The 15,660-nt window shown below is 45.3% G+C and overlaps 1 protein-coding gene across 1 annotated transcript in view; it reads left to right on the top strand.

Moving 5' to 3' along the window:
* Positions 1–5,173: 5,173 nt before the first annotated feature.
* ARMC2 (armadillo repeat containing 2) overlaps positions 5,174–15,660 on the top strand; it is a 47,801-nt gene continuing 37,314 nt past the window's right edge. Inside the window, exons 1-4 of the mRNA XM_054393115.1 lie at positions 5,174–5,391; positions 6,723–6,795; positions 7,853–8,018; positions 9,539–9,746. Of these exons, the coding sequence (XP_054249090.1) occupies positions 5,174–5,391; positions 6,723–6,795; positions 7,853–8,018; positions 9,539–9,746 (665 nt within the window). The remainder of the gene's footprint in view (positions 5,392–6,722; positions 6,796–7,852; positions 8,019–9,538; positions 9,747–15,660) is intronic.

Raw genomic sequence — 15,660 nt, 5'->3', positions numbered from 1 at the left:
CACCTCTCCCCTTCTCAGTCCCTTTCTCCTGAACACAGATGCTCTGGAAGGCACCAAGCTCCAGAGGGGCACTCAGCACCACCTCATCCAGCCACACTTGCTCACACTGTCTGCTGGAAATGTCTCACCCACTAACCCAAGGATCAAATTCACCTTTTTCACATCCCCTTAACATTTGAAGCCAGCAGCTAACTTGCACTTCCAGGCACAATGTGCATATTTCTGTTTCTGAACTGGTGACCTTGTAACTTAGGAAATTTGTATGAGTTCACATGGGCACAAGCTTGCAATCTGCACGATTAAATTTCATTCCATTTCTATTACTCTACTTCTCAAGGTTATTCAGGTCTTCCTGTATCATATTGCCATCCCCTTCCATATTAATGATGTCTCCCACTTTCATGTCATCAGCAAATTTCATTAACAAACTCCATCTTCCTATTTTAAGGTAATGAATAAAAATATGACTCAAGATGTATCCTTGAGGAACTCTGTTAGTAAAATACCACTCAAAGCCAAGCCTCACAATTTCACATTTGCAGGAAATGCAGTTTCAGCTCAGGGAAAATGAAATTTCAGATTCTAGTGGATGTGAAACTTCCAAGCTCTTGTCCTTGCACATCTGAACTATTTCATACCTGAAGTTACCTAAAATTTTTTAAAACTTACTTAAAATATAATAAGGATTTTCCTAATTCCATGTCCATTCCTCTTTACAGCTATAAAGATTTGAAGTGTAAGAGATGTACTCATGGTATAGTGGTCACTTTTGTTTCCAAGCATTTGACTCTGGTGGTTAAAATTTTGTTTTTTAAGTTATTTTTTATCCTAGCAGTCATTTTTACCCTGTAGCCAGTCTTACATTTAATTTCTTTTCACTTTCATACTATTCCAGCAAATCACAGCTTCCCTGGAGAATATGTTCCCCACACTTGAGATCCCATTCTCTGTGATTTCCTGTTCTCTGTGGGTCTGAAAGTTCAAGCTGCCTCACTTTCTCGCTTGGGGCAGCCATCACATTCTTCTTGCAGGAAACACAGGAATTAGATTCACAACCTTCATACCTTTCCCTACTTTTTATCTTTTCTTCCAGTGTTATCAAAATAAATTAAAATATTTAATAATTATCAGTGATCTTTCTTTCTTTCTTTCTTTCCCATTAGTGTTTTATTTGCAAACTGATTGTCACTGCAGGACATGATCTTTTGTCCAGAATTTAAAAGAGAAGTTCTGCTATCAGCAGCCAGACTGAAGCTCATGCCTGTCTCAGCTGCCTCTAAAGCTACATTTGTGTTGCAGATCAGTCCAAGAGTGAAAGAGGTTACTGGTGAACAGAGGATGGGCTGCTGGAAGCTGGGTGTGCTGCAGAGAGGGGACTGAGAGTGGTAAGGTGAAGATAAGTAGAGCAAGATGGACAGATGCACTGCAGCCTAGTCAGAAGTGCTGCATGACACCAACGTAACTGGACCTGTGAAGAAGCCCTCTGCAGATCAATCACTGCATGTCAAGAGTTCCTGCCAGCAGAACTGCTGCCAGTAACACTGCCTTGTTCAGGCAAGGCCAGCAGCAAAGGTGTACAATAGGTACAGGGTGCAGTAGTGCTTCTGGCCTGGTAAGGATGAGCAATCTGACCTGACATTGGTGCCTGATTGGTGTGATCCTGGGCACTGACACACCATGCCCTAATCCCCTGCTTTTGTTTTACTGTGGAAAACTTGAAATGTCTCTGTTACCAATCTGTAAAGCTGACCTCAGAGAGAATGTATTGTAAAAGGTCACATGCAGCATTTCCAAACAGAATAAATTGTATCAACCCTAACCTGGGCTTTTGTCACCTGCTATTATGCCCTAAAAAGAGGGTCCAGACAGGCCAGAGGAAGTGTGCTCCACTAGAATCACAGAATGGTAAGGGTTGGAATGGATCTCTGAAGATCATCTAGTCCAACCGCCCTGCCTAGAGCAGGAGCATCCAGAGTAAATCACACAGAACACATCCACGTGGGTTTGGAATCTGGGAGACAGAGACTCCACAGCGTCTCTGGGAAGCCTGGTCCAGTGCTCTGCCACCCTTAAAATGAGGAAGTTCTTTCCTTATGTTTATGTGGAACTTCCTGTGTTACACTTTGTGTCCACTGCCCCATGCCCTGTCACTGGACAGCACTGAGAAGAGTCTGGCTCCATCCTCCTGACACTCAGCCTTTAGGTATTTGCAAGTGTTAGTGAGATCCCCCCCGAATCTTCTCCAAGCTGAACACCCCGGGTCTCTCAGTCACTCCTCATAAGGTAGATGTTCAGTCCTCTCAGCACCTTAGTGGCTATTCCACTGGATTACTCTCAGTCGTTTCTTGTCCCTCTTGAACTGGGGAGCCCAGAACTGGACAGAGTATTTCAGGTAAGACCTTGCTAGGGCAGAGTACAGCTAGAGGAGAACCTCCCATCGACCTTCTTGGCCATGGGGGCACATTGCTGTCTTATGATCAGTCTTGTCCACCAGCACCCCCGGGTCCTTTTCCCCAGAGTTACTCTCCAGCAGGTCAGCCCCCAGCCTGTACCGATACGGAGGGTTGCTCTTCCCCAGAAAACCACCATCCAAGGGACCAGCGCTGCAGCAGGAGCTCTGCCTCTGGGGTGCGGGGTCGCCAACCTGCTCAGGGAGTGGCTGTGACCCCCACAGCACTACTCCAGTACCCCCAAACCCCCGGCAGCTCCTCGCCGTGGCCACTTCGGTCAGGCTGCGCATGCGTTGCCGGTGCTGCAGGGCGCTGTGGCATCCTCCGGGCTCCTGGACCCCCAGCGCCACAGCTACGGCCGGGACGAGCGCTCCAGGCGTTAAAGGTTCTGCTGCGGCGGCGGCACCGCGCTCTGCCTCGCGGAGGTGAGTGAGGGTCCCGCCCGACCCCCAGGCGCTGCAAGGGCGGCAGCACATCGCGCGCGGCCCGGCGGCCATGCTGTGTAGGGTTGCCATAGCAACAGAGGGCGCCGGTTCCGTCGGGTACGGGGCTCTCCTGCAGCAGAAAAAGAGGAGGGAATCGGGACCAGAGACCGGTGGAGGTGGTGGCAGGCCCTCAGCCTTCATCCCTGTGGAGAAAGGCTCCACGGTGCTTTTGGGTAGGCAGAGCACCGCGGCCAGTGGCCGGTGCCCCGCCGGTCGTAACGCTCGCCGTCGGGGACTGGGCTGTGCGGTGAGTCGGGCGGGAGGCTTTGCAGACGTGGCCGGAGAGAGAGCCCTCTCTCCGTTTCCTGACAGCTTGCTGCCCGCTGTGCTCTCCGGGGAGCGGCCGGGTTTGGGCGGGTCAGGACTTTGCTCCACAGGTACTGCTTGTCTGGAGAGTACCTCAGGGCCACGGTGCCTGATGGCTGCAGTGAGAGCCGTGCTCGGTTTGCGTGGGTCAGGCTTTTGCTCCACAGGTGCTGCTCGTCTGGAAAGTACCTTGAGGCCACGGTGCCTGATGGCTGCAGTGAGAGCCGTGCTCGGTTTGCGTGGGTCAGGCTTTTGCTCCACAGGTGTTGCTTGTTTGAAAGTACTTTTGGGGCCATGGTGCCTGATGGCTGCAGTGAGAGCCGTGCTCGATTTGGGTGGGTCAGGCTTTTGCTCCACAGGTGCTGCTCGTCTGGAAAGTACCTTGAGGCCACGGTGCCTGATGGCTGCAGTGAGAGCCGTGCTCGGTTTGCGTGGGTCAGGCTTTTGCTCCACAGGTGTTGCTTGTTTGAAAGTACTTTTGGAGCCATGGTGTCTGATGGCTGCAGTGAGGGTCGTGCTCGATTTGGGCGGGTCAGGCTTTTGCTCCACAGGTGTTGCTTGTTTGAAAGTACTTTTGGGGCCATGGTGCCTGATGGCTGCAGTGAGAGCCGTGCTCGATTTGGGTGGGTCAGGCTTTTGCTCCACAGGTGTTGCTTGTTTGAAAGTACTTTTGGAGCCATGGTGTCTGATGGCTGCAGTGAGGGCCGTGCTCGATTTGGGTGGGTCAGGCTTTTGCTCCACAGGTGTTGCTTGTTTGAAAGTACTTTTGGGGCCATGGTGCCTGATGGCTGCAGTGAGAGCCGTGCTCGATTTGGGTGGGTCAGGCTTTTGCTCCACAGGTGTTGCTTGTTTGAAAGTACTTTTGGAGCCATGGTGTCTGATGGCTGCAGTGAGGGTCGTGCTCGATTTGGGTGGGTCAGGCTTTTGCTCCACAGGTGTTGCTTGTTTGAAAGTACTTTTGGAGCCATGGTGTCTGATGGCTGCAGTGAGGGCCGTGCTCGATTTGGGCGGGTCAGGCTTTTGCTCCACAGGTGTTGCTTGTTTGAAAGTACTTTTGGAGCCATGGTGTCTGATGGCTGCAGTGAGGGCCGTGCTCGGCTGCGGGCTCCGTTTCTCCGAACTTTGTTCTCCTTTCTTTTTCACTGCGATTATTTCTCTTTCAGAATTTCACCAAGTTGAAGGCGTATCGGCTGTGACTGGTAAGTTGCTGGTGTTTAAAGCTGTGTCCAATAATGCAAAATATTAGTTGACTCCTGCCAAACCTGTTTGGAAGTTTGGGTTGGTAATTTATAGTCTCATGTATTAGTGTTAGCTTTGTTTGCATGTGCTGGGAGATGGGTTGGAGAGGCATTTCTCTCAGATGAAGAAAGGGATGGTTTGTTCTTTCTTATTTCTACTGATAACTGTGCTTAGGTTCCTGATAATAATACCACTTGGGCTTATCAAGAAGCTGCCCTTGGTAAAACTGATAGGTGTTTCCCAAGTTCATGGGAAAGAAAGCATTTATTGGCAACACATTATTGAATTCCTGTTTGGGCTGTGATGTTTTATAACTAACGGGGTGTTAAGAAACAGATTTTCTGTAGTGTTGGAGGGCATCACGTTTGGGCCAGAAAGCATTGTGATGATGAGTGTGGTGTATTTTAGCTCCCTCTAAGAGATTAAAGGGCTTTCAGATCAGATGCTTTTTGCTTGTCAGTGTTTTCATATAGAACTGAGAAATTAGTGAGGGAAATGCAGCATCAATGAGCCTTGTTTGCCACTACCTCACCACTGTCTGGGATTTTGTTATCCCTTTTAACTACATTGTGGTAGCATAACCATTGATGATTTAATAGTTAGCAGTTTAAAACTAGACATAGCAGTTTAAAACTAGTCTATGCCTTCTGTATCTATTCCACAGTGTTCTTCTGTGGAGTACCCTGCAGCACAATGCGAGCTTCAAAGCATAAAAACACAGAAAAGGCAGAACCATTCTACTGGCTTTCAGAGCTAAGGCAGAAGACCAGTTCTGAGATTGTAAATGAAGCCAGAAATGCTCTACAAACAGTAAGAACTCAGAGACCACTTACACCTGCAGAGGATCAAAGGAAACTTTTTGGATCCGGGTCCTCACGAACTCCTCAAAACAGACCCCCTTCAGTTTTCAGGTACTGTGGCTTTAAGTTGGTGGTGGGGTTTTTTTTGTTTGCTTTGTGGTTTGTTTGGGGTTTTTTTTTTGTGTGTGGTTTTTTGTTTTTTGGGGTTTTTTTTGTGGTTTTTTGTTTGTTTGTTGTTGTTTTTAGATATCCTTTAGCAACAAATGATTTGATTCTATAATTATAGTTCTGGTGATTTCTCCAACCCCAGTGTTAATCTTTATTCCTAATCACATCAGCTGCCTTCTTCTAATGATCCTTGTTGGTGTTAATCTACATGTCCAGGAAGTTCCCATGGATTAGAGCTACCAGAAGCAATCATTACAGTAGTGGAGAATAGCATAGGAAAATGATGTGTAACTCACCTTTTCCTTAAGACAATGGTATGCTTTTAATTCAGTTAGTCTTTAGCTTCTCCCTAGAAACTCTGAAAGCTTCCTTGTTTCCACATGAACTCTGTGATAGATCTTTCTTTTTTTTTTTTTTTCCCCAGAGTTTTCTGAGGTATTTTTTAATATTATAGGTCTTAAAGTTTGAAATTCTCATTTTTAAATGAAACAGTGTTTCTGTGTGGAATTTTGTTACAAATCATAACTCACTGAGCTCAAGAGAGCTGTCTATTGGGACAAAATGGAGGGGGAGAGGATGATGTATATTGGGCTTTTTTAATCCATTTTCCCAGTTTTTTTTTTTTTTTTTTTTTTTTAGCTCTCCTTGCATTCCATGTCTGTAATGACTGTAGGGAGGAGATATGAGCTGTATTTATCATATTAGGTGTCAAGCACGCCAGAGGGGATGCTAAAGCATGGTTGAATGGCCCTGTAAGTTGGTGTCCTTGCTGGCTTCATGGCAGCATGACCTGAGGCAGTCAATGTATCCAGTATTCCTGTTGTGCCCTTACAGAGGGTGAGAGCTTGAGAGTGCCTTTGCTGTTTGTTGGTGACCAGGTGGCTGATGTCCACACTTGTCCTGTCTGTGTGGGAAGGAGCATGCTCATGCCTGCACAGACTTCTGCCCTGCAGTGTTCTGCATCTTGTGCTTGAGCACTAACCACAGCTGGATGCATGAATTTAAGTTTACATTTGAGAATTTTTATAGATGTGTATGAAAAATAAACGGTGTCATGGCAGGTGATGTTGTCATTCATCTCCCTGGATGCTGCTGGAGTCCCAGATACCACAGTCAAATAGCATTTATGTAAGAAGAGGAGTGGTGTAAAAGTGCTGTCACTCTTCTTTCTCCTTTTCCCCATCTTCGTTGGCAGAGGGGAAAAAGCATGCAATCAAAACACCACAACCACTGTGTCTGCTTTATTCATGTTGTGTTTGATTTCTTTGTGCAAGTCTTCATGCATCCAGTTTTGATTTGGCTGAATCAAGACCAGTGTCTGGTGTTCGTCTTAGCCCATTGGACCATGTGAGTACTCTGGAAACCTGTGCATCACTGAGATAAAAATGAATGTGTTAGTAGTGTTAGGAAAGGATATGGTTTGCATTGCCTGGGGAGAAGTGGAAGCCTGTTGTCGTTTTACTCTGAAATTCACAAAGTCAGTTTTGTCTTTTTTTTTTTTTTTTTTACAACCACCCCCCCAAAAAAAACCCAACCAACTGAAAATAATTTAAACTCTTTTCAATATTGCTCTATTGCATGGCACTTCTAAGTGACATTAACAAGAACCAGAAGATGGATGCCTGGGGTCAAGGTTCCTGTGTAAGGCTACTAAAATAGGAAAAGCTCATGAGCATCATGAGCCAGCAGCATGCCCTTGCTGCTCAGAAGGTGGCCAATGGTATATCCTGGGCTGCTTTGGGAGTGTTTCAGCAGGTTGAGGGAAGTGATCCTTCTCCACCTGCTCAGTATTGCTGAGGTCACAGCTTGAGGTACTGTGTCCAGTTCTGAGCTCCCCAGTGCAAGAGAGACACGAGCAACTGGAGAGAACCCAGTGAAGTGCCACAAAGGTGGTGATGGGACTGGAGCAAGGCTGAGAGAGCTGGGACCATTCAGGCTGGAGAAGAGAAGGCTCAGGGGGGATCTTACCAGTGTCTAAGGGGGGTATATTGACTGTACCCCCACCTGAAGGGGAGGTGCGAAGAGCATGGGGCCAGGCTCTTTGTGCAGTGACAGAATCAGAGGCAATGGACACCAACTGAAACACAGGAGGTTCCCTCTGAGCATCAGGAAGCACTCCTGTGAGGGTGATGAAGTCCTGGCACAGGCTGCCCAGAGATTTTCAGAAGCTTCTTTCAGTGCTGACAGTGGTATAGATGTCTGGCTTGTTGAGTGGAATGCTGTGATGAGATTCTAGAAATGAAAATGAAAATTCCTTAATGAGCAAACCTATGTAACCCTTACCAGTTCTCTTCTGGACTTAACCCTTTGCAGAAATCATTTGAGTTTCTAGTTGCATTTTTGCTTATATGAAAATGAAATTAACTGTGCTTTTATTAAAACATCTTCTTTATCTTTGTCACAGAAACCAATGCTGCCTGCTTTTGCTCAAGATGGAGATTCTTCCAGTCCCATTCCCAAACCTCCTGCTGGTGCTGCAGAGGTTAGGAAAGTCAGCAGAGCTCGAGCACACTTTTTTAGAAGACCTCACCAAAGTTTCCTTTCTGCTGGAATGGTTCCTCCTGCTCAGAGTAAGAATGAGACCTATTTCCTACAAAAACAACTGCATGGTGGGTTTTAATATCATTATATGAATTATTTTATTAAAAGGACCTGCATGTGCTTTCAGAGTGAATTTAAAACAAATATTTAAATGGCTTTAGGGCAATTTTGAAGATGTGATTTCCAAAAATTATGCAGGCTTTCAGTCCTGAAAGTGAGTTGAAAGCTACTTAAATGCCTTTTCCCCGCCCTCTAGGTTTCCTTTTTTTTTTGTTTGTTTGTTGGTTTCCCCCTCTAGGTTTCCTTTTTTTGTTTGTTTGTTTGTTGGTTTCCCCCTCTAGGTTTCCTTTTTTTTTTGTTTGTTTGTTGGTTTCCCCTTCTAGGTTTCCTTTTTTTTTTTTTTTTTTGTTTGTTGGTTTCCCCCTCTAGGTTTCCTTTTTTTTTTTTTGTTTGTTGGTTTCCCCCTCTAGGTTTCCTTTTTTTTTGTGTTTCTAACTAATGCAATTTTTACAGGAAGTTTTCTTCAATGGCTAAAATTCACACAAAATGCTGAAATGCTTAAAGAGATAATGAGATGACATCATCTAGGGAGATTCCCTGGTGGATTGTTGAGCACAAAAGGAGGAGTGCAAAGGAGTGATGTGTCTTGACAGCCCTCCAACTACATTGTATTTATTGTAAAGAGTTTCATTAGTGGTGACTTAATAGAGGTCGCTAAATGTGGGATTTAAAAGCAATTTTCTTGCAGATGGGAAATGAGTTGACACTTTGTTTTCCTGCACATTGGCTTAGAGTTCCAGCACGTTTTCTTGTGTCTTTAATGGAGATTCACTTGCAGTAATGACAACTCTTAACCATTGTCTGGGATTGTTACTTCACAAATTATCCATTATTAAACAGAATTATCCCACTTTTTACCTTACTGCAAAAGAAATTGCACACACAAAAAGTACTAAACTTCATTATTAGGTACAGATTCTAGAAATATTTCTGTCATGTACCCCTATATGTGGTTTAATCCATTAGCTTTAATAAGTTGGGTTTACTAATTGGAGAAGGTGAGAACCTAAGTTAGTTATAGCCTGGGTTTGCCTCTTCTCCCCTTTGGGGATCCTGCAGATGTTTATGTAAGGCTTTTTTGTGCAGGTTCTTACCATGTTTACATAGCAAGGTACAAGACTAGCAGCTACCTTTTGCTTGAATTCCTTCATAATATTCAGATCCTGAAATACAATCACTTCTTTCACAAGGTACAATCCACCTGTCTGTTTAAAAAAAAAAAAAAGTAGTAAAAATAAAATACTTTTTAATGAAGGATTTAAAATGTGAAAACACAGAACTGAAAGACTTTAAGAAATGATCTTGGTAAGAACTTTACTTTGCTCTAAATAGTCATAAGCTTTCTCACCTCCTAAATTGATGCAAGCAAATTTTTGATGATAGAAGCAAATGCTGACAATGTAAGATGACAGACTAATTAATTTTGAGCTTTGTTGGGTGCGCTGTGTCAGAACACTTGTACAAAATGTCTTATTTTTGGCTATTTCAGATAAAGAGAAGCTAGATTCTGAAGAGCCAACTGTGATGAGTAATCCTTGCAGAAGTCATAATAATTGCTTAGCAGAGCAAAGGTCACCCACAGCATTTAATGATAGAAGTAGACAATTAATTTGTAATGAGCATATCAGCAGATCAGAGAAGGAAGACTTTCTGCAAGTGGCAGCAGGAAAATGTTTATTTCAGCTGAGAGGAGAAAGGTTGGTATTGCTTGAGTGTGATCATGTGTGCCTTCCACACAACCTTCTTCCTAGTTAGTAAATGGTGTAAGGATCCAATTGGTTCAAATGGAAGAGATTTGAAGAGAATGCTTTAAAACAAGGAAGATTATGCATTAAAACAAAACTATTAGGGGGGAAAAAAAAAATTACACTTATGTTCTTAGGAAGTTTCTACTCTCAGAAGAGTAACCTGTCCAAAAATTGTTGGTAAGAAATTGTTTAATATTGAAGACCTTAATTTTTTTTTTTTTTGATCATTAACATTTCAAACCTTCCAGTACTTGCCCTGTAGCATACTCAAGTTGAAATTCCCTCTACTTGTTTTTACAGTTCCAAGCCTGTTTTAAGGTTGCTGCACATTCTTCTCTTAGCTCCACAGATAAGCAGAGCTGTGTTTTCAGTTCTGGTGCTGGGGAAATAGTGGAAGTGCTTCAGTGCACAATGACTTCCATCCTGTTTGCAGAAAAGTGCAGCAAAATGCAGAAGCAGCAGCAGAAGCCAGTGGCCTCCCCTTACCCCCTGACCTACAGCCAGCCCAGCAGAAGAGAGACCAACACCCCAAAAGACAGAATCTGGAAGCAGCACCAAGAACAGGAAGCTTCTCATGTTCCAATCTGAACTTCAAGCCCCATGATGCTCTTTTTGTTTTCAAGCTGGCATGACACAGCCTGGTACTGAATATCAGCAGCAGATTCAACTCCACCCATAACAGAAATATAAATGTTTGCCAGTTGATATCTTCTCTCTAGTATAAAAGTTTCATGAACATAGAGGGAAGGAAAAACAAGAAAATAAGCCCAGTGCTAAAAAAATGTGTGCAAAGGAAAATAAAGCACCAAGGAGAATGCTTCAGTGCAAAATAATTTTCTCCCATTAAATCAGTGATCCAAAAGACTTTTTCAAGTATGGATTATCGCCCTACAGAAGTGCTGCTTGCACCAAGGATCACCAACAACATTTAGGTGCTCGTATGGCTTAAGAGTCCCAGACATAGCTGCAATGCTGCAGTATGCACAAAAATAATACAAAATGCTTTGTATATACAAAGATTCCCTCACCTATTATCAGCCCAAGCAATTTGTGCTGTGGTCTGATGGAATGGCTTTAGGTAATCTCAGCTGGTCTGAGGCATTCTAACTCATTGCTAATACTTGTGCCAATGAGCAGGTTGGTTCAGAATTCACAGATGATGATACTACGTGAGTCAGGCAGACCTTGATCTATGTCCTTCTCTGAGTTCAGAGATGTCATTCTTCATGTGACAAGGCAGTTGAAAGTTAGCACAAACCTGTCCTTCAGTATAGTTTGTTGAATTTGGTCTTGATAGGAGCTGTACATAAAAGATTCCAGTGCCATGGAGGGGTCACTGCACTGACAGAGTTTTGCCATTCTTTCTCAACAGAACATGTTTGCAGGCACTAGGTGATTGCTTTGATTAGGTTGTGTCATAAATACTTACATGAGGTAAAAAGATCCTTTCTATTTAAAGTACATTGTGTTCAGGAATAATAGGATAAAGGCATACAGGAATGTGAAAACATTTACTAGCTGGACTCCTGTCATTCACTATGTGAAGCAGTTGTGCCAGCCTCTGTTCTTTATCCAAGTGGTTGAAGATCCTTGCAATAATTAAGCAGAAAGATGACAGAAACAGTAAAGGAGAAGGTGTCTGAGACTCCTTACTCCCCTTTCCCCACAGTTCCTGTACAGGTACCAAAATAACTTTTCCAATTAATCTGTTTCTGTGTTAATGGTGACATGCCAAAGGAGCATGGCAAACTCCTGCCATTAATGCTATTACACTGCCTTCAAAGAGAGCAGAAGGGAAGTATTTTATTCCAGTACAAGGCTTGCTTATTTTCCATCTTAGGTTCGTTTGTTATCCCAAGGACTGCTGAAAAGAGTGAATGAAATCACTGCTGCTTTATAAGGATACTGGGAGCAAAAAGAGAAGATGACCTTTTGGGGGGAGAAAAAAAAAAAAAAAAAGAGAAGACTTATTTGCCATTTTGTTTGCAATTGTGTTTCTCAAATCACCATCTAGTTAGAATAAAACAGGTGTATTAATTGAGCAGACTTGAACTGACTGATGTGCTGCCTGAGGAAAGCAAGGAGCAGTGCCTGACAGTTACCAGGAAGCTGAGTTTTGTTTACATCTTCTGCCAGCCATTCTGCCTTGCCATCTATTGTGACTGCTATAGAAATGAAACTTCTGAAATGTTTTCTGCATTCATATATTTCAACAGGAGTGTCAACAGGGATGGCAGATTTGCTGATGAGGAGCCACAGTTTCCCTGGTGAGAAAAAGATGAATTATTTTTATTCTCCTCTTCCAATGTCTCAATATTCTGAAAGCTTTGATGTCATTCTAGGACTCCTTAGGAACTTAGGTGCCCTCAGTGAGGAAAAGCTTGGTGGCAAACAGTTGATCCCCATGTAGCCTGCTCTAGACTTTTAACAAGTGATTTCTATAAATAGCTACAAAGGGAGTAGAAGATGCTGTAAAGAAGGTATCCTGTGCCCTGGTTTCTCTCACCATTGCTGCCTTTGTTAAATGCCTTTTTGAGAGTACCTTGAGAGGTATTCCTCAGCTGCTTCCATAAGCCTGACTTCTCAGAGTTTTGGAATGCTTCAATAGAAAATGATAAAAAGGACAAGTGAATATTTGGAATCACTTCTGTCTGCTTAAACTCTTTGGTGCCCATAATATTAATTCCATTTCTCCTCAGAGAAAAAGGGTTCCTACAGAGGACATAGTTTTCTTGTTTTTCCCACAGGGAACAACCATTCTAGTTTGCTCTGGATGAATTTCTGACATGAATGCCATGGTGTAGGTATCAATTTGTTGTATGGTTTAGCTGATACTGCTGCAGGTTCTCCAGACTTCTTTCAGGATTTGTCTTTTTTTATATGTATATAGTTTTTCACAACTTCTGGAGCTCTCCTATAGACATGGACAGAGGAAATTAATCCACTCCTAACTAATCTTTCTCTGGGTTTCCAGTAGGTATTGATCCCATTAATTTAAGAAAGAAGCAATCCAGTGGTGGGGAAGCTTTTGATTCCATTAATTTAAGAAGGAAGCAATCCAGTGGTGGGGAAGCTTTTGATTCCATTAATTTAAGAAGGAAGCAATCCAGTGGTGGGGAAGCTTTCTCAGGCAGAGCTTTCTACAGTGCTTCCCAAAGAAAGGAGGACAGCTGCCCTTCCAGGAAGGTGCCTCTCTTTCCTGTAAGGTTAGGGAATACTGAGAGTAAATTGGAAATTTCCACTGAAGTGGAAATCTGGGAGATCTGGGCCCTGAGAGTCCTTATTACCATTTTCATGGTAGTTGTAGGATGGAGATAGTGCCATGAAAGGGGTAAAGAAGAAAGGCAAATTCAGTTGAGCTAGGACCAGAGTAATGATGGATTTAGACTGAGTTTTTGTTTAGAATGAGAATGCTTATGAAAGAGTCAAGATAGGAAGATGATGATGTGGCTTGCAAACTCAAATATATTTAGATTGGTATTTCAGGTGTTTATGGTTAGAATTAGGCTGTCAGTTGTCTGCTTGCTTAAAGATAACCTGCCACAAATAGATATCACTAATATTTTCAGGGTGAGGCAGAAAATGCAAGGGCTGTGAAGGATAAAAAAAGGATATAGAAGTTTTTCATCAACCTCTACCACTCTTTTAAGCCATGCTATTTAACATGTGCATGAAGCTCTTTATCAACAGCCTGCATAAATACAGGGCTACATTCTTTTTGTCACTGGAGCTGTCATAAGTAATGGACTATGCCCATGATTGTGCTTAGAGAGGGATTGTTATTTGCTCATCTTTAGGATGAGTCAGAGAGTAGTTGGCCTATTTGTCAATGTATTTTTGCAAATGATGTGCCATTCCACTACTGCTCCTTTCTCATCTCATTGGTATCAATTATAGTTATAGTCTCACTTACAGTTTTCACTCCCTTGTTGCTATGCACTGTCTGAGTAGCCTTTGTGAGAGTCCACAGATTCAGTTTATTTGGGTGCAAAAGAATAGGCTCACAATCTCTGGAGGAGCAAAGACAAGTGAGATCTTGGCACTGGCAGATAGTATGCCCACTGCCCTTTTTTTTGTTTGTTTGGTTTTTTTTTTTATCCCCTGTTATTCCTGCACCTTAAACTCATATTCTTCATGCTTGATTGGACTACCTCAGTTACTGTGCTCCTCTGGTTTTCTCTTACTTTCATATTTTCTAGGTTTGCCTTCCAAAGTTGTAAGAATATGGAGGTGTTACATGAGCTTTAATATGAGGGGAGAAGAGGGGCAGCATCTAGAGGGAATACCTTTGAGTCTGGCAATTCAGAAGAGATGATCATGCTCCTTTTTTTTTTTTTTTCCTTCTAGTTAAGCTTTACTGCCTCACTGATCAAAGGTGCTGGTTGGAGGCAATTCTGTAGGGAAGCATTAACTTGCCAGTATTGGGCTCTGTCTCCCTCTTAACTGGTAACTAAATAACTGATGGGGCACCAGGGCTGTGTCTGTACTAATAATTAATAAAAATTAAATGAAGGAGTTAGTCTCTGGCTTGGTGACCAGCTGCTGGTCATGGATTATATTGATGCAATGAAAGTATCTTCAACCTCCTCCCTGCCACACACAAAGTGCTGGTTGGGAATGACCTTACCTTTGCTTGTCTGTGCTCTGTGCCCAAGCATTTGTTCAGGAAGGTACTACCTTCCTTGGACCAAAACCATAGCAGGGACCATGCTGAAGGTCTAGCTGTATGGAAGGGTGTGACCCAAAATTCAGGCCCATTACTAGACTCTTTTACAAGTCAGGTTCTAAGTTTAAGGTTCTGCAGCTGGAGGAAGGAGCGTGAGGAAGGTTCTGCAGCGGGGGGAAAGGAGCGCGCGGAAGGTTCTGCAGCGGGGGGGGAAGGAGCGCGCGGAAGGTTCTGCAGCGGGGGGGGAAGGAGCGCGCGGAAGGTTCTGCAGCGGGGGGGAAGGAGCGCGCGGAAGGTTCTGCGGCGGGGGGGGAAGGAGCGCGCGGAAGGTTCTGCGGCGGGGGGGGAAGGAGCGCGCGGAAGGTTCAGCAGCGGGGGGGAAGGAGCGCGCGGAAGGTTCAGCAGCGGGGGGGGAAGGAGCGCGCGGAAGGTTCAGCAGCGGGGGGGAAGGAGCGCGCGGAAGGTTCAGCAGCGGGGGGGAAGGAGCGCGCGGAAGGTTCAGCAGCGGGGGGGAAGGAGCGCGCGGAAGGTTCTGCAGCGGGGGGGGAAGGAGCGCGCGGAAGGTTCTGCAGCGGGGGGGAAGGAGCGCGCGGAAGGTTCTGCAGCGGGGGGGAAGGAGCGCGCGGAAGGTTCTGCAGCGGGGGGGGAAGGAGCGCGCGGAAGGTTCTGCAGCGGGGGGGGAAGGAGCGCGCGGAAGGTTCTGCAGCGGGGGGGAGGAGCGCGCGGAAGGTTCTGCAGCGGGGGGGAGGAGCGCGCGGAAGGTTCTGCAGCGGGGGGGGAAGGAGCGCGCGGAAGGTTCTGCAGCGGGGGGGAAGGAGCGCGCGGAAGGTTCTGCAGCGGGGGGGAGGAGCGCGCGGAAGGTTCTGCAGCGGGGGGGAAGGAGCGCGCGGAAGGTTCTGCAGCGGGGGGGGAAGGAGCGCGCGGAAGGTTCTGCAGCGGGGGGGGAAGGAGCGCGCGGAAGGTTCTGCAGCGGGGGGGGAAGGAGCGCGCGGAAGGTTCTGCAGCGGGGGGGGAAGGAGCGCGCGGAAGGTTCTGCAGCGGGGGGGGAAGGAGCGCGCGGAAGGTTCTGCAGCGGGGGGGGAAGGAGCGCGCGGAAGGTTCTGCAGCGGGGGGGGAAGGAGCGCGCGGAAGGTTCTGCAGCGGGGGGGAAGGAGCGCGCGGAAGGTTCTGCAGCGGGGGGGGAAGGAGCGCGCGGAA

Source organism: Indicator indicator, chromosome 27 (assembly GCF_027791375.1).
Source record: "Indicator indicator isolate 239-I01 chromosome 27, UM_Iind_1.1, whole genome shotgun sequence".
Taxonomy (NCBI): Eukaryota; Metazoa; Chordata; class Aves; order Piciformes; family Indicatoridae; genus Indicator; species Indicator indicator.
Note: the sequence above shows the minus strand (reverse complement) of the source record. Positions and strands in the feature narration are given on the sequence as shown.